Source organism: Stigmatopora nigra, chromosome 13 (genome assembly GCF_051989575.1).
Source record: "Stigmatopora nigra isolate UIUO_SnigA chromosome 13, RoL_Snig_1.1, whole genome shotgun sequence".
NCBI lineage: Eukaryota > Metazoa > Chordata > Actinopteri > Syngnathiformes > Syngnathidae > Stigmatopora > Stigmatopora nigra.
Genome location: NC_135520.1, coordinates 6,929,569 through 6,949,407, shown reverse-complemented (window position 1 = coordinate 6,949,407; position 19,839 = coordinate 6,929,569). Strand labels below are relative to the sequence as shown.

The 19,839-nt window shown below is 40.1% G+C and overlaps 4 protein-coding genes across 7 annotated transcripts; 1 reads left to right on the top strand and 3 right to left on the bottom strand.

The window, feature by feature from the left end:
- Positions 1–393: 393 nt before the first annotated feature.
- LOC144206895 (phospholipid phosphatase 2-like) lies at positions 394–9,543 on the bottom strand. Of its 2 annotated transcripts, XM_077732115.1 has the most exons (7): positions 9,385–9,543; positions 9,211–9,292; positions 3,948–4,099; positions 3,553–3,815; positions 3,177–3,234; positions 2,925–3,101; positions 423–2,653 (listed from the first exon to the last, which is right to left on the bottom strand). In XM_077732115.1, exons 2-7 carry the CDS (start codon positions 9,269–9,271, stop codon positions 2,516–2,518), a joined length of 849 nt encoding a protein of 282 aa, XP_077588241.1. In that variant the 5' UTR covers positions 9,272–9,292; positions 9,385–9,543; the 3' UTR covers positions 423–2,515. The 2 variants fall into 2 exon arrangements, with proteins under 2 accessions (XP_077588242.1, XP_077588241.1); XM_077732116.1 differs by lacking the exon at positions 9,385–9,543 and having other exon boundaries at positions 394–2,653; positions 9,211–9,378.
- A 745-nt stretch (positions 9,544–10,288) lies between these two features.
- Positions 10,289–12,764, top strand: LOC144206896 (galectin-5-like). Of its 3 annotated transcripts, XR_013328463.1 has the most exons (8): positions 10,327–10,621; positions 10,745–10,791; positions 11,392–11,484; positions 11,567–11,659; positions 11,729–11,814; positions 11,880–12,051; positions 12,305–12,504; positions 12,584–12,764. XR_013328463.1 is itself a non-coding variant. In XM_077732118.1 (7 exons), the coding sequence occupies exons 1-7, from the start codon at positions 10,576–10,578 to the stop codon at positions 12,452–12,454; spliced, it is 678 nt and encodes a 225-aa protein (XP_077588244.1). In that variant the 5' UTR covers positions 10,289–10,575; the 3' UTR covers positions 12,455–12,764. The 3 variants fall into 3 exon arrangements, 2 of the variants coding, with proteins under 2 accessions (XP_077588244.1, XP_077588243.1); XM_077732118.1 differs by having other exon boundaries at positions 10,289–10,621; positions 11,392–11,475; positions 12,305–12,764; XM_077732117.1 differs by having other exon boundaries at positions 10,329–10,621; positions 12,305–12,764.
- A 2-nt stretch (positions 12,765–12,766) lies between these two features.
- On the bottom strand, positions 12,767–17,060 carry LOC144206887 (SH2 domain-containing adapter protein F-like). Its single transcript, XM_077732100.1, has 8 exons — positions 16,859–17,060; positions 16,086–16,326; positions 15,879–15,980; positions 15,631–15,793; positions 15,197–15,457; positions 14,452–14,638; positions 14,238–14,357; positions 12,767–13,523 (listed from the first exon to the last, which is right to left on the bottom strand). The coding sequence occupies exons 2-8, from the start codon at positions 16,320–16,322 to the stop codon at positions 13,337–13,339; spliced, it is 1,257 nt and encodes a 418-aa protein (XP_077588226.1). The 5' UTR covers positions 16,323–16,326; positions 16,859–17,060; the 3' UTR covers positions 12,767–13,336.
- A 231-nt stretch (positions 17,061–17,291) lies between these two features.
- Positions 17,292–19,567, bottom strand: yju2 (YJU2 splicing factor homolog). The gene is made up of 8 exons (XM_077732109.1): positions 19,424–19,567; positions 19,178–19,278; positions 18,783–18,927; positions 18,574–18,708; positions 18,173–18,354; positions 17,956–18,106; positions 17,733–17,880; positions 17,292–17,490 (listed from the first exon to the last, which is right to left on the bottom strand). Exons 1-8 carry the CDS (start codon positions 19,445–19,447, stop codon positions 17,381–17,383), a joined length of 996 nt encoding a protein of 331 aa, XP_077588235.1. The 5' UTR covers positions 19,448–19,567; the 3' UTR covers positions 17,292–17,380.
- Between the last annotated feature and the right edge of the window lie 272 nt (positions 19,568–19,839).

Below are 19,839 nucleotides of genomic sequence, written 5' to 3'. Positions count from 1 at the left end.
AGCTGCTTCTTTTGTTATGTTTATTGGAAAATAAATATATGTAGATATTGGTTGCTGAGAAGTTCATTTCAAGGAGTTTAAATGAAGGAAATATTTTTGGTGCAATTTCAAAATATTAAAAATAGTTTATTAGTGGAGAAAAGCAAACTTTGTAAGCAATTCAAATAGCATCTTTAGATTCAGGTTTAATGCTTACCTATAATTAATTTGTTCCAATTTGTCAGAACTGAGAGCAACAAGTGTCATTTTCCACCAGTAGACGTCACTACAGCACCCCTGTTGACTGTCCTACATTGTCCAAAAAGCTGTAAAATAAACAGTTGTCATAGGTACTTTAATAAATAACAGTAAGTTGAGGGAATAGGGAAAATTTATTTTTTACTGTTATCTTTAAACGATGAAATTTAATATGAAAATAATGTAAAAACAGCATTGTTAAAAATAGACTTCAAATTTCAGATATTTGTTAATGCAGTAATTGCAATTTTGTTGTATTATCTGAGTATGTTGCTTCATTTACATTTCAGAAAGCAAAAGCCACCCATTTACAAATGTGATGGCACTTTATTTGACATATTTAAATGATCAGATATTAACACGTGATACACCATTTTTGTATGATTTGAATGAGGTTAAATAACAAGCCTTTTCTTTCGAATGGATCGTTATATTTATTTGTTTCACCTGTACTGGAATTATTTTCTGAATAAAAATTGAATTTAGTGTCATTTTTCAAACTTGATTCTTGGAAAAAGTGGGGGTTGTGTTATGTTCGGGCAAATATGGCATACTTTGTGAATGAAACAAAGCAATCAAGCGTCTCGACAAACAAGAAAAGAAAAAAAATGTTGAGTCACCAACCAGTTTAGACAATGAAGACAAATACCAAGCGAGCGGCAGCATGCCCGCACACGATGACGCCGTCGTCAGTCCGCCGTCCACGCGAACACCCGAATGGGCGTCATGAGGTTTAAGAAAGAAAAAAAACAACCTTGAAAACATGAAAGCGCAAGAAGGAAAGAGCCTATCAAAAAAAAAAAAAAAAGCTCCCACGTGTTCAAAAGGCGGGAAGGAAGTGAATTTGTGCACACAAAAGTGTTCCCCTTCGTCAAGGCCCAAGGGGCTCGTTTGACGCCCTTAAAACGATCGCAATGTGTCTATTCGAGTGCTTTTTTTTCAGTGTTGACGCAATATTCGGCCATGGTACGCACCCAGAACAAAGAAGAACCGGCCCTTGGTTTTTTAACTCATTGGCAGTCATGAAATAAGGTTCAAGCATCGCTAACACGTGGGCGAAGAGAGCATGCTCTTACTTCCGGCCTATCTGCGTCAATACAATTTAAAAATGTGCAAACTTACATCATGTGAGGGATGTCATGTTTTTACATGCTAATCATCAGGTAGGTGGAAAAAAAAAGTATCACGTTTTTAATACCATTCTTAAATGACAACTTAAAATAGCGACTCAATAATGTGACTTGGGCATATTTTTAATTCCAGTAATACGAGTTTAGAATAAATAACTAAAAATGTTTAAAAGGCAACTTACTATCTGAAAGAAGGCCAAGAACAAGCAAAGATGGGGAGCTGAAATATGCAGACGTGGGGTTAGTGAGATGATGATGAACAGGTAGATGACAAGATAGGAAGCTGATTAGCAGTCACACAAGGATCAAGCTGCAACAGAGGAATGAAATTGGTGATCACTCAGACATGACACAAATGGGAATAAAGCCAACACAAAGCAGGACTATTGTGCAAAATGTAGCCACATTTCAAATTTTAGAGTTGCTTCATGTAATATTCCATTTCAAAATGTAAGAAATAACGATAAAGGATAAATTGATCAACAACTAATTAATTGATTGGGAAATTGAGAACTATTTTGCCAGTTAATTAATTTAAAAAAAGACATTCATTCACCTAAAAATTAAAAGCAAATCGTCTTAATAGAAATTGAAATATTTTCCTGTTTTTGTTGATTGCAGTTCCATATAAAGAAAAAAAAACATGAAAAATATTCCTTTTATCCATTAACATGTATTTAAAAAATATATATACTTAAAAACAGTGCCATTGACGACAATAGACACCCAGTCATGTGGCTCTTCTGGTCTGAAAAAAAAATAAAATTAATAAATAAACGGCTACAACTTTGCTAAAAATAAAAGCACAGTTTATTAAGATACAGTAGTAGTCATTGACAAAAAAAACAATACTATATATAAAATTGTGTTAGCTTAAGCAGTGAGTGGTCTGCTTGAAAAAGCTTTTAGTGGTGAAGCAGCAAGAATTTCATCCTAAATAAAAATGTTTGTGTAAATTTTTCACACCTTTATCCATCGAGTCACAGCATCGTCCTCCAAATAGGCGTCATTGCACATAATGAGACAACACAATTACTCCTCGCTCTTATTCCTAGAAATAGGAAAGTGTTGCCAGGTGGAAGGCACTGGAAGAGTTCCAGCCAGTGGTTTATGGACATGAAATGAGGGTGACCAATTGCCTGGGCGTGTCATACGGGTGCCGTGTAGCTGATGTGGTTGGTATGCTGTGGATTGGGTTTGCGTTCCAGTCGCACGCTGTCCGCTGCATCGGTCGGCGTGCACGCCGGCTCGCCGCGCTGCTTGAAAAAGTCTGAGACGTACTTCACCTGCACATCGAATTGAAAAATACAGAGTACTTTTACTTCCCTCCACATACTATATAGTACGAACGTCTTTCAACACATGAAACTGAAATTTGTTGGTTCTTCTGACCTTTTGTAGGTGGAGTGACTGTTTAAAAAATAAAAAACACAGAACTGGAATTGACTGTCAAAATGGATTGGAAGTGTAGTACCATCGAAGGTAGCCGGAAAATTCAACTAAGGCTCAAATAAGGGTGACGGAGTGTAGCCGAGTGTATTATCGTGTTGTACTCACAGTCAGAACAGCAATAAGCGCCCCCTGCAGGAGTCCCACCAACACGTCGCTCCAGTGGTGCTTGTAGTCGGAGACGCGCGTATAAGCCACGTAAACGGAGAAGGCCACCAGGAAGAACTGAATGGTGGGACGCACCAGACGTGTCCATTTGCCTTGCATGCGGGCCTGCACGTACAGCTACGCGCAAGGGACCCACGGTTAGCGTTTGCATGCTTTTGTAAAAACGCGATTTGAAATGAACTTCAAACTTACCGAGAGGAAGAGCATGCAGTACATCCCAAACGACGAGTGGCCCGAGTAGAAGGACAACCTGAACGACAACAATCGCCAGTCTTAGCATTAACCCACATTGATCAAAAATAAAAATCATACAGGACATAAAAATACAAAAAAATGCAATTGTCTGTCCTTGATTTTATATGGTAAAATCCAAACTTCATTTAAACAAACCATATTCATGGCTTTAATGTTTCTATTGTATGATAGGTCAAAAAGGCAAATAAATACTATTTTTTCCTTTACAACAGGCTTTTAAAGAGGGGCAAAATAAGGATTTATGCGTTCATGAAAGGATCAAATGTTATATAGTATAGCACATTTGAAAAATGTGTAGCCATAGCTGACCCACCTGGACTCGGTGACATTACGCGGGTTGCCAGTGCAGTTGATGCGTGGCACGTAACCGCTGCAGCTAACGGGGGCGCACACCGCCAAGAAGTTGGGTCGGGGCCGACCGATGGTAAACTTGGCCAGGTCGGTGAGCGACTGGCTGACGGCCGCCCCGAACAGGAAGGTGCCCACCACCTTGTAGAGTGCCGACAGGTACTGGTTGAATTGGGAGTTGGAGCGCAAGCGCTTGGTGTGGACCAGGTAGGCCTCACCAGTCGTGATCTGAGCACAAGTAACACATTTGATTTCATTAAAGCCATTATTATTGACTCATTTATAAATTGTGTTTTTCTTGCTCTATAAAAGTCAGTTTTTTTTTGTAGCAGCCCTAGTGTGTATATCCCATCTACTCACAATGACAATGGAGCTGGTGATGGTGACGGCGGCCATGGTTCCGTGAGAAATGGTGTCTCTCCTGTAGGGATAGCTGATGCTCTGGTCGTCACAGTAGATGCCTCTCTGGTACGGAGTGAACATCAGTGTCAAAATGGCCGAGGGTAGGGCCGCTGGTGGCAGAGGATGGCGACACATTAGGAAATTAAGTAAGTTGCATGAAGATGCACAATGTTCAAAAACAAGTTGAGGCTGGTGGTAACATAAGAAAGCAAACGGAAACCAGACCAAAGTAAGGAAACAGTCCTTAAATGAGCTTTCATTTTTTCCAACAATGGTGCCAGATGTTTGTGAGTTGTGTGATCAAGTGGGTGCACAACTGCACTATGACAATTTTCTTAAGAACTTTAGTAAGCAGGAAATGCCCCCAAATCACCTGAAAGCGACAAACAAGAAGTATTTTGGAGAGTCCCTCAAAATCAATAGGAAATGATCCAAAATTTACAGAAGTGATCTTGAAGTACCCTAAAATGACACACGAGATTTATCCAAGTTTGACACCCCTGCCTTAAAACGCTTAGCCCACTTTGCTGAATTGTGTGACAAGGGTGTTGCTACGGAAACGTGTCCGGAGGCTAAGGTAAGGGGGGGTAAAAAAAAAAAAAAAGTCAAATAACCACATGCTTTGTGTCCCAAAAAAGTGCATGTAGAATTTAAGAGCAGACGATATAATGCTGTCTCTTAAATCTGAGCAGAACAATAGTCCACAATTCAAGTGACTTTTCCTGTTTTCCTGAAGCCGTCAATCCACTGCCAAAGCTAATACCAGGGAAGAATGGATGGTTTTCTTAGGCCTTAAGTTTATGAAGTATGAGAGAGAGAAAACTCTCCATTAACACATTGCTTCCTTCCTCCAGAGTGTGGGACCCAGTGGCTTTCTGGAACCGAAAGAGAACGCAAGCAAATACACCTAATGACCTACTGCGAAGAACGCAATTCTGTTGCCCATTTGGAGTGGAAAAAAAATATGGCCATGTTTCCATTCAATTGAAACAATAGCACAAAATATTATTCCAAAATAAACAATACCCATTATTTCCCTATTAACATTTTGCCTGTGATTGACATTGATACTTTCAGTTGTCAAAAGTGTCAAAATAGGCTGTATTTCTATATATTTTTGCATTGTACTTATGAATTATACAAACTCATTGTCTGCAACTAACAGTGATAGAAGTTGATACAGTTCTGAGAGCAAGAACTGGCAGCAAAGAAATGATAGAATGGTGTAACTGCGCATCTAGGTGAAGAACCTCAAGAGTTCATCTTGTCGACATGGAGACCAAATCATCTCATGGAATTCAAGGTCATATTCACAAACGTCAATGAAGTTTTTCCACCATTGGCTACTTTTAACGGTCGCTTCAGACTTCCATAGCCATAGAAACCTGACCTTTCGCTGCCACCTCCCAGTTCAAATGGTTTGAAAACCACTAGTGCCATCTTTGCCACCTCCAAAGGTCCTCGATGGCACTGTTCTTCGAGGCTCTGAATAACAGGAACACTTTCCACTTCCTGCTGATGAGGAGGGTCAAGAGGAAGTTGTATTTGTGTCTGATCCCAAATTCCAGCTTGTTTATTTTTCCAGAGTGGAATCGGCAGGGGATTGGGAAAGCTCCAAACGATCCTTTCCTTCGTTTCTTTTCAAATCTCTACTCGGGGAAAGGCTCTTCAAAAGCTAACAACTGAAAAAAGAAACATTTGTTCATCCGCTGTCAACCCTCCAAGTCTAAACGGATTGGATGTCTATCACCATCAGTGCCAACTAATGAATTGCGATTCTATTTGGATAAAGTATGCAAAAAGTGCAGATGTGGGTATTCAATTGTAGGGAGAAAAAGTGATGAATAAATACAAATCCATGAAATGTTTATACTTCAGGGACTATTCTGTTTGTTTTGAAGGCTTTTTTCCCCCACACGAGCCACTGGCTTATCAAAATGTTATGCTTTGACAATACAGAGTAAATAGACGCTGGGGCACCCTTGAAAGACGAACATCCCGGAATAATTGGTGTTAGCGGTGTGGGCAGAGGGTGCGGCGTTTCCGTTCATTTGAAGTTTCTGTAATGAAGGGAAAATACAAATGGACCTTTACGCCTTAACTGACAAGACAGGAAAAATGGTTAATTTTGCAGGAAGTCAATGACAGAAAAATGGGTTCTGGTCAACTATCTAGTGTCTAACTGTCTAACATCTAGCGGTCGATACATTAAATGTATGCCCTGTGAGGCATAATTTGTGCATGAATATATATAAATATATATGTCAATGGTATTTTTGCGAAGTCATTTTGTATTATTTTGCTGATCTACTCAATGATAAATGAAGTTGACAAATGAAACATGACTGAACTGAAACGCATCGTGGGACCTCGGCGGCACGCGTACACAAGCACTTTCACTTCGGCCTCTCACTTTCATTTTCACACGCGAATGCGAGTCGGCAAGAGTCAATAAACCTGCTTTTACGCAGACACACCTTTGGCAGATGCTGAGAATGCATGAGTGACATTTTAGTCTATCTACAAAATGGCCTGTAAAAGACCACCAGCATTGACAGTTAACGTAGGAAGAAAACATAATATAATGTATTATTTGTCTGGTATACATGTATATATATCTCCAGTATATATCATAGAAGTAGTTGTCAAGTTCTCACTGAGGCATAAAAGTTTAGTGTTCCATGAGAACTACGCAGGAGCTTTGACAAACTATGCGAAAGGGGCTTGTGGCGATCTGAACACAGGGGCAACGGTCAAAGATCCAGGGGTAACACATAATGACAGGATGGACGTGTGACTGCGGAGGGGAAGGGACAAAATAAAACACACAGATTGGGAGTTTAGCTCCAATGTGGACATTCAGCACATTCCAGGTCCATCTGCCACGCACACACAGACTCATCAGTGATGTCACAACTGGGGTCTCACACCAAAATGCTGATCCGCTCCTGACCCTCACTCAACTTGGCATTAGGGCTGCCAAAAAAATGTTGTTATATATTATTTTTTTATAGTTGAAAGTTTTGGAGTCATCTTGTTACATTTTATATTATGTAAGATGCTTTATCATTGTTTTTCAAAGCAAAAGCACTTGATTGCAAAGATCTCATTTTGATTCACTATGAAAGTGCCTGTTTTCATTAAGAGAATATTAAAACAATTTAAAATGTATTTGTAATGAAAAACACCTTTTGAAAAACATTTTTAAATGAGTATAAAATAAACACATTTTTGAATTATAGTAATATGCAATAAATTGATACATATCAAATGTACTGTATTTGTATTTTTTGCTATCTAATTCAGGATTATTTTTGCTTGTAGCCCTCAACTATTTCAGTGCCACTGACAGTTCCAAAGACCAAATCCATTTGTAAAAGGCTGACATTGAGTGATCATGTGATCGAATAATCGCAGCTGGGCCTACGAGCTAAAATGGATTGGACGCCTATCACTATCAATGACAGCCAATACAAAAAAAATAGATGAATACATTTTAAACATGCAAGTTTAGTTTAAACCCCATTAAGATCCAATAACGCGATCAGATCTGGGAAATCTCTATGATAGACATATCACCCACATTATAGATAAATTCTTGCATCTTTGACACGCACAATCCGGGCGGTTCTTTCCACTTTTTCATAATCCAACTTCTATCTGTGGCTATTCATAGAACAAAATCTAGCGTTCCATTTGAAATCTTTTGAAACATGAGCCTTGTGCCAACGGCGAGCCCAGCGTGCTAGTAGACTTACGACAACCGTCTATATTTTTACTCCTGTCTTTTCACGAGTGCCTAAACGGGCTAAGGTAGCTTTCCCACTTTTGGGAGTCCCATTTTTTTCGCACCTCCAACCTGCTTTGATGATGATTTGACACCAACAACACCTGGAATATGTCAACTCTTTCAAGTTCCAGTATCATGAATGTAGACTTAGACATGTCGCGACAGGCACGCAATCACACATATTTGTTGTTGTGTTGGTGTAACTTACAGACATAAAAAATTGGAAAATAACAAACTTGAATCAAGTTAAAAAAAAATACAGATGATTGTGTGGAATAGGTTGTCATTTAATAAATCACTCAGTATATATTCTGAGTAAAAAAAGTGACATTGGTTCAACTAAAAATAGAATGGAATTTAACTAATATTGGGAAATGAAGGTCAGGGCTCTTAAAATTGTATGACATTATTAGAGTTCTAGCATTAAAATCTCACAAAAATAAATGTCATTTTTAGTTTAGTTTTTTTTTTTTTTTTACATTAAAAGTCCAGCATGATCCATGCCTTTAGTGATTTTGAACAATTTTGTCTCTAAAATACAGACTCCCTGGCTTCCTTTGATTAAATGTTGATCGCCATCAATGGCAGCCAGTGTGTTGAAATGTCACATTTCCCCTTCCCTGTCATACCATAGTCTTTTCTATCCTCCCTGTCGCCACAATGGCACAGAATGGCCCAAAGGCCGATGTAGCTTTGGTCTTCGGTCTTGGAAAAGTAACTTAACTGCATTTCACTGATAATATCGCTTGCCAATGTGTACAGTGACAGGAAAGGGCTTAATCTCCACCATTATTTTCACTTTGTTTGCTCTGGCAATAGTTGATATGATCAAGTCTATCAAACCTCAACTCACTGGTCATTTAAATTTTGTGTTAACAGCAGAATATAATGTCAGGAGTTCTAAATAATGGCATACATTTGTGTTTAGCAAACACTAGACCCTCCAACATTCTTTAAAGTGTTCATGTGTGAGTGCTTGCGTTAGGAAACAAACCAAATGTGGCCTGTTTGAACAAGATAGTCAGAGAACTTTCAGTGTTTTTACGCCAACACATTCATTCCAAAACCAGTTTTGTATGTCATGGTAGGACAAACAAACATTACACACAAAAAAATACTACAATTCAAATTTGTCAAGTACAATTAATCTGTTTCCTTCATATATATTGTTTTAATTGTTACTTTAACAGACAGAACTATTCTAATTCTTCAACCGTCACCATATATTTACATTAGTTAACAATTTCCTAATGATTACAGTTTTTTTTTCTGATTTAAAAGTCCCTAAATAAAGTTTTGGAAAAAGTAAAGTGTACTATTTCAGCACCACTGTGTTTTCTAGCGTCGTCTGCATGGTGCAACTTGTTTGTATCTAACACAAGGAGGATGAATGGGTGAACAACAAAAGGTGAGGAATTCCCCCAAACTCACCGACGAAAACGCAGAGAACATCTACCACCACCAGAATTACTTTCTTTCCTTGGCCTGTCATCTTCACCGGTCAATGGTTGCCCTAAAATGGCCAAAATGTTGACGTTAGGTGGAGCCGCGTCTTGTTGCGTCGCCTCACCTGACGCGCTCTTACGCTGCCCCCCTTCGACTTACCTGTCGCGCTGTGGCGGGGCTGGAGGAACTTTCAAAGGACGGGTGGGTGGGAATGCGGCAGCGGTGGGGCGAAGTACTGGACTGGACTGGACCATCGGCGGGGGGTGGAGCCGTCAGGAGGAGTGTTCAAACTAGCAGCCGGACACCCGGCCGCGTTTATCCCTCTTCCAGTACTACCACCTGGAGGAGGACTAGAGTAGTGATGGGACAAAAAACAACGAAACGTTAAGCCGAAAAAATAGAGAAATACATTCGAATTTCTTTTTTTTCGGATGTGTAATAGTAGTAGAGAATGGTGAAGGGATTCAAAAAATGTAATTAATAGTCATTATTCATTCGTTTCACTCATACATGTTCAACCCCACTTGTGTTAGTTTCATGGGGGTGCTGGAGTCAAGACCAGCTGACCAACTACACCCAAGACGTGTAATCAGTCAGTTTTAGAGGACACAGAGAGATAGACAACAATTAACAATCGCTAATAACTCATTCATTCATCTTTTGGGCCCCTTATCATCAAAAGGGTCCCGGGGGGTGCTGGAACCGATCCCAGCCAACTATGGACCTGAATTGTGGAGAAGCCAATCGCAGGGCACAAAACACGGACAACCATTCGATCTATAATTTACTCAAAGTCATGACTATAACATTTCAACTGTCTCTGACGCATTTTTTACTAGTTAAGACCATATAAATAAACCATAGTAGTACAGGCAAGTCCACAAATAGCCACTAGGTGGTGCTTAAGTACTGGAAAGCAAATGAAAACTTAAATGATCGTTATTTAACTCATTTGCAGCAAGCGCATCTGTTGTGGTAGTTAGTAAAAGGGAGAAAACTCTTGTGAAAAACACTTTTTGATGGCAATTGCAAATTTTGGGGTGATTGGTTTGACCATCTGTTCTTGTGATATGGACTCAATGGCTAGCAATGACGGAGATGTGCGTCGAATCCATTTCCAATGGATAAATCCATATCCTTTGTTTCATCCGGTTAAATATTTAAAGTTCATTTTTGTCCTCCAAGTTGTTGTTGCAAACTGAGGGTTAACTCGGGTGTCGTCCGCCCGCCTATGTGGGTGTGTCCGTCCACTTTCTTTGAGCGCGCACTTTTTTGCCTCTTGATTTCCAGTCGCTTCTTCTCCTGTGGAGACCCATCGTTGCTAAAGTGTTGTCTTCAAGTCCAAAGATCATGTCCTTCCTCCTGCTTCTCCTCTCAACTGGACTTCTGATTTGTGGTGAGATTTGTTCATGGAATGTATTTATTTATTTATTGGATGCCATATTTATTAGAATTCCTATGCATAGTTGAGGTTTGGTTTGGTGGGGTGGATCTTGAAGTGAACTCTGATGTTTTCCAGTAAATCCCATTTTGTGCGCAGTGGCCAAGGATCGAAAATCCCTCCAGGTGGGATAATACTTTTATTTTATTTGGTTGAACTGTAAAAGCATTTTTAATGTGCTGCTATAAATATGCTGCTATAAACTGCAAGGACAAATAGTTGTCCCATTATGTAACAGCAAAATAGTTTTCCAGATCTATAAAATGCTGCAAAAGTCAAATTGAATTTCAATGAATTCCAAACCTGCCTTCATAGAGAACAGTGAATGAGATTTTTTTTAAATTAGAAAATGTTAACTACAGAGAATGTATTCTCTTTTTCTGTTCACAATATGTAATTATGTTACTTTTTCTTGCATTGATTGTGTATTTCTGTTAAATTCAGATTAAAAAGTATATTTTGTTGTTTTTTGTTGAAAAATTAGGGAGAAAAAGTCAGATAAAAAAGTTTGGACAATTTGTAGCTCAACTATATTGGTAAATGATCAAAATAGTCATACTTCTACATATGTATGCTTCTAGGTACGAAATTTTGTAGATGTAGATTTGCTAGTTGGATAGAAGTGCATTTTCCATCTGTTTTTGACTTCCTACTTGAGACATCCTATACACACTCCCCCTACTGGTCAAAACCTTGACAGTCATGTCAAACCTTGTGGCTTTCAGATGGAGGCAGTTGGCACTGAAGATTTAGACTACAAAGAGCAACTGGTGCTGGAAGCCTTCAACAAGATGGTGCTTTCTGGAAAGGTCAAGCTCGTGAGTGGTCGCTGACTGGAAGTCATGTGACATAAACGTACTACTCAGTCTCTGCATCTTTTTTTTTATTATTATTCTTCAGCAAGTAGAACCTTGCCCTGACCCGGCTGGTCAGCCAGCGGGCTCTTACGACGACATCTTGGTCTATCGCAAAGTTGCCATGAAAGCGGGCAAGGTGAGTTCCTCTGCGTTTAATACCATTGATTGGGCACCGTTTCCGTTCTTGAGTGGCGTTCAATTGCAGACCGGTCAGAGAGGGGAACTGCCGGGAGGTCTGAAAGTGGGTCGCAGCATTGTGGTCAGGGGGAGAGTCAACCAGGACCCGGAACGGTACTGGACGGCGTCACTGGCGTCAGGAAAGAACGAGGGAGATGGTTTGCTCTTTGTCGTTGCAGCATAACCGTCAACCTGGTGAGCGACAAGGGCGACACGGCATTGCACCTGAGCCCTCGCTTTAACTCGCTGGGCTACGTCAATGTGATCGTGGTCAACTCCAGGCTGGACGGCGTGTGGGGTACGGAGGAGTCGCATCGCCAGTTCCCCTTCGCGCCTGGACAATACTTTGAGGTTACATGAATTTCTCCTCTGATTACCCCACTGGTTAACATTCACTCATCTACTGAAATGCTTATCTTTGAGGTGGATGGAGCGTTTTTATCTACATACATCTACATAATTGCTAATATTTACATTTTCAAGGACCAAAAATGGCTCAGCCAAACATTCCTCATAAATGGTTTGAGAGACCTCAAGTTATACGAGAAACTAAGAATTGGAGTTATTTATGGCCTAAATCTTACATCGGTTTTATGTTTTTCAGATGGTCATCCTTTGTGAAACAGACTCTTTCCGCGTGACCGTCAATGGTCTCCACCAACTGGACTCCAACTACCGAGTGACCGACCTGAAGAGCATCAAGCACGTGGACGTGCACGGCGACATGGCGCTTGTAGACGTCAGGATAAAGTGACATCGGAAGCCTGCCTAGTGGATATCATGCGCTTTACATATTTACGTCTGGTACATGTTGTGTCACTTGATGTTCTATGACAAACACTATTCAGCAGTCGGCGGTATGCTTATTGTATTCTTTCAACAGCAAAACAACAAGAATGAAGCTATGGAAGTTTGTTGAGGATGGATATTGATATTTTGAACTCTTCCCCAGTTTTCTCTACATTTTTTTCTCCACTATAGTCCATAAACAGCATAGCAAAAGTATTTACGACTTTTTACTGGTTTCTACATTTGGGTTCAATAAACAGCATAGGAAAAGCGCATATCGTCATTGATGTCTCAATTTTATCGTCATGGCATGATGGATGTGTTTCCCGAAAATGATGTCGAGCAATTATACACACATGTATAAACTAAATATGTTTTTTTTACTTGTACGTTGCTGTGAAAAAAAAATTTTTGACGATTGCTCAAAACGCAAAAAATATTGATGTGAAACCTGAATTCTTAATGGCCTACACATATTTTCTTTTGGCAAAACCTTAAGCGGTTGTCCAACTATTACGACTAAGAGTCCATTTGCAAAATTCCAAGAATACATCCCAGACTGTCCAAGTACTACGAAGATTCAATTTGCAAAATTCCAAGAATCAGTCGGAGAAAAATATATTGCATAAGAATTTGTAACATTGTGTAAAGCTTTCTTGGATCAGAAAAAAAACACCTCAGCCCTCCAAACACTTACCTCACCCTTACAGTTCTCCACTCGCCCCTAAAAACTAGAATTTTTTCACAATCTACTGACAAAAAGAGTTGAAAATGTCCTACTTCAGTGTTCATCTCCCGGCGTTTGAGTCCACTTGGCTGAATTGAACCTGCATTTGTCGGCTACCAGTCAGAGCGTCTGCACAATGACCGGGTAAAGGAGGGACATGTGCTCGGCCCCCCGGATGGGCAACTTGTGTGTGCTGTAGTAGTGGATGACCTCCGGGATGGTGGCGAAAGGCGGGCTGTTCTCACCCAGCACGAAGCAGCCATCGGTGGAGCGTGTGAACTTCATGTGCATGAAGCCTTTGCAGCTCCTGCGAAATAAAAACATGAGTCAAAATAAACCCATGACAATTGCAACCTCCATTTTTGCCCCAAAATATCATTCACCCAATGTTTGTTACCGTAAAATTGGTACTCTTTCTTGAATATCTTCCCGTCTACAATAAACATTAATTTGGTGAAATAAGCTTATTAGCTTAATTTGGGTTTAATATCTTTTTTTTGTTTACTTATTTTTTAAAGAGTAATTTATTACCAATCAAAGGCATTTTGTGACAACTAGGAAAAGTAATGTTGAAAAATTATGACAATCTTCAGATTGCAATAAGTGAATGATTTTAATAAATATTGAACTTAACAAGAATGCTGAACTGTAAATCTCACTCTTAAAAGTTAACAAGAATACTGTATTTTCTGAACTTTAAGACTTTTAAAAGTTTGGGAGTGTGATTATCTTAAGACTAATTATGCATAAAACATTAAATATGTGAACAGGGGCCTATTTCGCCCGTTTTCCATTTCACAATGATGACTTAAGCATGCATTTGTTCTTTCTGATATATTAAAAACATTTTCCCCCAAAATGTGACTCATATTCTAGTCATTTTTTCCCCCCATTTTGATGTTCATTCTTTGGCTGGGGCGAGAGTCTGAAAAATGGTCACATAATAGCAAGACCATGCGTGATATTGCAAAATGTATAACAAGTGACAACCAATGATGTTGTCTCTGTGCTTTTGGTTTACCTGAGTGACAGGGAAAAGTCGTTGCGGCACGTTTGGCTGTTCCTAACCAAGTATGAGCTCTCCTTGCACAGAGTCAGCAGAGACTCCGCCTCCGATCGACTTATTGTTCCGTGGTACCACCTAAATGACAAATATGTTTCAAAAATCAACATGTAATTAATAAGTAGCATCCCGATAAATCGATTATTAGAGGTTGCTCGACATGATGCCTCACACTTGTCTTTCCAGTGGTATGTAGGGGTCCACTCTCTCTCCCAGGAGAGGGAGGGTGTCACAAAGCAGGCGCATTGTGTTGGAGTCCGCCGCAGCCGCTGCAGCAGCTGGCACGTGGGTGGGTTTGGGAAGCCAGTTCTGCTCCGTCTGAACTCGCGAACGCTCTCTCTCGGCGCCCTCAAACTGGACTGAGGTGAAGGACAAGTGTGCAGGTTAAAAAGGATAAACACAAACATGTACGACTCAATAAACAATATGATTTTCTTTGCTAAAACAGATGGCTGCCATTAATACCCCATGATGTCCAATTCTTTTGACATGGCACTAAAACATGAGTCACGTCCACCCAGTTTTAAATTCATTGAATGTCCATCATTGCCAATGGGAAAAACACTCACCTGTTTACTAGCATGTTGCAATAATTTAGTGTATTTTGCCAGAAATATTAGACTGAAACACAGTCATCCCTCAATTATTCACTTCTTCTGGATTTTTTTCTGCTATTAATTATTTTTAAAAAATAATATTGATGTTATTAAGTTCATAAAAAGTGAAAATCCACCCTGAAACAGCAATGAAGAAAAAAAGGTAGTTTCCCATCTTCCTTGTAACATCATACACACACACCTGTGCCAAGTATAACCAATGTCTTTTATCGGAGGTTTGATAAATTTACATAATACATTACGCAACTGTGAAGGTCAATTTATACAAAACGTCTTTTTCTTTAAAGACTTGAGCCTTACCCGCGAGAGCTTTGGAGATGTCCTCCTTCTTCCACTCCCAAGGCTGGTCGTACTCATCGGCTGGTCTGTCATCGTTCTGGGGTAGTCGGCTCCCCCTATCGTCCACGGGGGAAATTGCACAGTCCGACCTGTGTGAGTGCTGCTGCCGCTGTTGCGTGGGTGCGCTCGGTGCAACGCGGGCCTGCTGCCGGCTCCTCTCCTCATAGGGGTTGTCGTATAGTTGGCTGCTGCTGGGACTCATGCCCTTGTTGTGCTGCATATCTGCAGAGACGAGAAAATCAATTTGTTTCATGCCCTTAAGTCATTTAAGTGAAAGGGATATCTATCATTGTCAGTAGCATGTAATTGGTCAACTGTGCGGCACTCCCTTGCATCTTTCCATTCTGTAAAAAAATAAAAATACCCAGAATGTCATGATGAAATGGTTCTTTAACCTGAAATCATTTGTTGAGCCTCAAATGGCTCCATGTAGCTGCAGCAGTCTTTAGGGGTCAATTCGGGATCCCAGGTGGGCCGCGGCCTCGGGTCTGGGCGGGCGTCGAAGGGGTCCGAGTAGTCAGTGTCGGCGTCCGTGGCTACCGGAGCAGAGGGTAGCACCTGTGGAAAACAAATCAGCGGACATGCTCTCTAAGGGGTTTTTATTTCAAGAAAATGTCAAAAATGGGAATGGGGGAGGTCTTACTGGTTCTTCTTGATCAGTGATGGGGCTCAAGGGGAGCTTACAGTGGCCAAACTCCTGGGAGTCCACTTTAATTAGCCTGTGCTTTGGAGACAAAACCTTTACCTACAAAGAGCACACTAAATCAGTCATCTGATAGTCATTCTATAAAATCCAAAAAGTGTTTTTTTATTTATTTTTTTCAAATACTTGCATATATGTATTCCATACCTCGTTGCCGTTAGACAAGGCAGGGAATGGAGGCAGGCTTACATCCACAGTACCGTTGCCACCGTTGCTTCCATTTTGACGCTCCTTATCCAAGCACTGGTATGGATCTTCAAAATCCAAGTCTTTCTGGGCTCGGTAAACCCGCAGGACGTCGCTCTCGCTATAGTCTGGCCTGGGAGGTTGGGGAGGGTCACGCCGGTTGCCAAAGTTCAGGTAGTCCTTCAGCCACTTTGCCATGGATCTGAGAACAATGCTCTATCTATCAGTGGGTTTTAGGTGTGTTTTCGTTCCTCATTTTGCCTCACTACCAGAGACCAAGACGACATTGAGACTTTTGGTCATCGAGACAAAGACAACTGGGATATTCCAGAAAATTGTTTAAATAGTTGAGGTTGCATTCATTTACAGGGGTGGTAGAATTATAGTAAGCATACATTTTTAAACAAATTCATTTGGTTTTGCCTTAAAGCACATGAAGTTGAGGTGCTGGTCTTAACAGAAAATTGCAAATACTCCCTGCTGGTCAATCTGAGACCAAAGACCCTCAAAATAACAGCTCGAATGGAATGGCTTTATTGTTATTATACAAGTATGAGATTTAAAGCTTCACCATGAAGTGCACAAATAATCAATACATGAAGTCATTGCCATTAAAAATGTGCACTGGAATTGTGTTCAGATCAGATTTTAAGTAAATAAGATCTATTTTTCGCAAGTATTTTGATAAACAATTATGAGATCGATACTTTCATTGGGTTAGCCTACTAGCTTACCGAGCTCCTCTGAAGCCAAGCAATTCTTTAGTTTACTCTTTCTTCACATTGAGTGTTGTTCTTCGTTGCTCTCAAACCTCGCGGCTTTTATTTCTGGGGACATTCGCTGCTTTTGTTTTGGGACGCCTTGAGACAGAAGTTCCACGAGTGGGTTCGTGAGGTCAACAGCAGTCTGGCTGGGTTAGCCTAATAGCTGCTAACATTAGCCTAGCTACAGCATTCCCCTTAAAGGGGAGGAGTGACGCGTTTAAATCTGAATGGACTTTTAATATTCACCTCTGTTTATCTCTAAAAACAAATATGTAATATTTCTTATGATGAAACTTTACAATCACTTATTTAAAAAAAACTAGACATTTCAATATTTTTAAATATTTAAATCCTAAAAAAATCAATTAAGCTCAGGTCTCCAAAATAATTCATACAATTCAGCTCCATTCAAATCAGTTTATTAGAACACTAAAATATATTCACTGAAAAGCATGGTTCCATAGGTATGTATATACGTGCATGTATTGATCATCAGTCGCTGTCATTGCTCTCGCTTCCAGAATAATTACCAAGCAGGCTGAGCGAGGATGACCCATTTGGTGCGGCTGGACAAGCAGTCGAAGGCTTTGCCATCTTTGTGTCTAAAAAGAAGAAATTGATGGCAACAAAAGTTTCAATCACTTTGCTAAAAAGTCAAATGAGACAATGCTTTAAAAGTTGCAGTACTAAAAATTGCCACTAGAGGCTGACTCCAAAACAGAGCAATTTGCATTGACACGCCATGTTAATGTATTCTATCATTATTTCCCCTCTCTGCCTGATGTGAAAAAGTACCCATTAGGTAATGGGTATCAAACTTACCCATGTAATAAAAAATCTATACCTGCTAAACTTGCAGCGGCGGTCTTAACAAGACCCATCCCCGCCGATTTCTTGCGCACGATGAGTGAGCCGAGAGCGTTGCCGGCCCCCAGCGTTCCAACGCTCTTCTCCCAGCTCTCTATCTTAGCCTTTTTCGCAATCAGCGGCCTCTGTAGGACAAAAAAATGAGCAATATTTCCTCATCGGGGGCCAAATGGAGGCAAAAATGGTAGTATTACACGTACGTGTGTTTCGGTGGAGTTGTCCGTGGTGAGGATGTCTGTGGGACTTTCAATTTGATGTGATTGGACATCTGTTCTGCTTTTGTCACACTCCTCTTCGTTCTCGGAGTCCGAGTCTCGCAGTCTTTTCACCAGCGCTCGATCCAACATGTCTCTGCGCAATAGATTTCAGATCAGAAATGAATGGAACTGTCCACTGTCATGTCATCGGGACTTTTACTTGGTCTCCCTCTCGTCCTCCTCCTTTTCACGCTCCCTTTCTCTCTTCTCCAGCTCCCGGTACTGGCCCAGCATTCCCTCAAAGTCCACCTGGGCCTGCCTCTGGTTGAGCTCCTTCAGTTCCTGAAGGTTCTCCAAGACCTCCATCTCCATCTTGGAGTCTCGTGTACGGTTCTCCAACACCTGGCAGATGGCACCAACCAAAAGCTGCTAGGTTAGCTTGCATTTATTTTGTTATTAGCAGTCAAATGAATGGTATTTTGTGATTTAATTTAGCATTTTGAAGAGATTGTGAAAAAAACATACAATTTGAAAACATTTTGATGGTCAAAACAGAAGAAGTTGCTAAAATGTACATTTGTTTTGTCCCCGATTGCCGATTGTGATTTTGCATGCACTGACCTTCATTGGATTGTTAAGCTCCTCATCCTCTCGCTCCTGCTGAATTCGCTTCTCTTCCTCCTCAATGAGTTTCTCCGCCTGGAAATTTCGGGTGGCGCCGTGTTCCACGGAGTAGTCCGTGTTTTCTGGGTCGGTCTGTAATGACGAGTGCGCCGTTTACAATAACGTCTTTTTAATTTTTAATTGGGACATTTATTGCTTCCACTCACCTTGAAGGTAATCTCGGCCAGGCAACGCGTACATTTGATGTAAAAGCGAAAAATGGGCAGCCCCATGTACAATTGATTTTGCACCGTCTCTTTACGTGCGTTGAACTTCTTTCCCTTGTAGATGTACTCGCCACATGTTTTACACCTGTACATTATCAAAATTATTTTCCATATATAATACATTTGATACAAATCTGAAGTCCTCTTTGTACTGTATTCAATTAAAAAAGTTTTTAAATTTAAAAATCATTGTCATTCATTCAAATAAGGTTCAACTTGATTTGAATTGGGACTGTAGTGGTTTGAAATTATATTTCAAGATTATAGATTGAGTCACATTTGACCAGGAAAACAAGACATTGTAATCCGTTCAGGATGAACTTGGGTCCACTCACCTCATGTTGAATGGTGCCATCAATCTGACCACGTACTGTCGATCTTTGGGCAGTTTAAGTTTTGGTATTTTGGCCGGATCAAAATCCGGAGGGTAGTATTTCTGCAAATAATGACAAAAAACGACAGTCAGTCAAGCCTGCCGCATCCCATTCAGTACAGCGAAAAACATTGTGAACCATTCGGCGGTTATAGCAAACAAACACCATGAAAAGATTAATTAGTTACACAACTAGGTGTTTACTTACATTCAATACTTTTCTTTCTGACATTTTTGCAGTCGCAAGATAAGCAAGTAGTACAAATGATTTGCGTACGAAGCTAGCGGCTGCTAGCAAACTCCTCTTTTCACTTCTTTTTTTTTAATGACGGCTAGCAAGTAAAGTTTAGACTCATTACCTCCTTCTACTGGTCAGGAGTGGGAATTCAATCAAATAAATGAAAAATATCATAGCAGTATCATTGACCTTAGAATTTACCAAATCCTTGATTTTAAGCCTCATAATACTCTTTTATTCAGTAAGGGAAAAAAGAAAATATTTGTATTATTTATTCATCACCGAATTAAAATAAAGGGAATCATTTTTAATTTAAAAATACAGTAAATATGCTCTTATTTGTTTGTATTAATTTTCATAGAAATAGTATTCTACTTGTAATAACC

Excerpts from the sequence above, each read along its gene's own strand:
- yju2 (XM_077732109.1), bottom strand. The coding sequence starts at position 19,447 with ATGTCAGAAAGAAAAGTATTGAAT. Across the intron at positions 18,928-19,177 it reads ATGGCACCATTCAACATGAG|GTGTAAAACATGTGGCGAGT; the intron begins GTGAGTGGACCC and ends GATAATGTACAG. Across the intron at positions 18,355-18,573 it reads AGCTTAACAATCCAATGAAG|GTGTTGGAGAACCGTACACG; the intron begins GTCAGTGCATGC and ends GCCATCTGCCAG.
- LOC144206896 (XM_077732117.1), top strand. The coding sequence starts at position 10,576 with ATGTCCTTCCTCCTGCTTCTCCTCTCAACTGGACTTCTGATTTGTG. Across the intron at positions 10,622-10,744 it reads AACTGGACTTCTGATTTGTG|TAAATCCCATTTTGTGCGCA; the intron begins GTGAGATTTGTT and ends GATGTTTTCCAG. Across the intron at positions 11,815-11,879 it reads GTCAACCAGGACCCGGAACG|CATAACCGTCAACCTGGTGA; the intron begins GTACTGGACGGC and ends TTGTCGTTGCAG.
- LOC144206887 (XM_077732100.1), bottom strand. The coding sequence starts at position 16,322 with ATGGCAAAGTGGCTGAAGGACTACCTGAACTTTGGCAACCGGCGTGAC. Across the intron at positions 15,458-15,630 it reads GGCTCAACAAATGATTTCAG|ATATGCAGCACAACAAGGGC; the intron begins GTTAAAGAACCA and ends TCGTCTCTGCAG. Across the intron at positions 14,358-14,451 it reads ATACCACTGGAAAGACAAGT|GTGGTACCACGGAACAATAA; the intron begins GTGAGGCATCAT and ends TTTGTCATTTAG.
- LOC144206895 (XM_077732115.1), bottom strand. The coding sequence starts at position 9,271 with ATGACAGGCCAAGGAAAGAAAGTAATTCTGGTGGTGGTAGATGTTCTC. Across the intron at positions 4,100-9,210 it reads TGTTCTCTGCGTTTTCGTCG|CGGCCCTACCCTCGGCCATT; the intron begins GTGAGTTTGGGG and ends CTCTGCCACCAG. Across the intron at positions 3,102-3,176 it reads ACTGCATGCTCTTCCTCTCG|CTGTACGTGCAGGCCCGCAT; the intron begins GTAAGTTTGAAG and ends CCTTGCGCGTAG.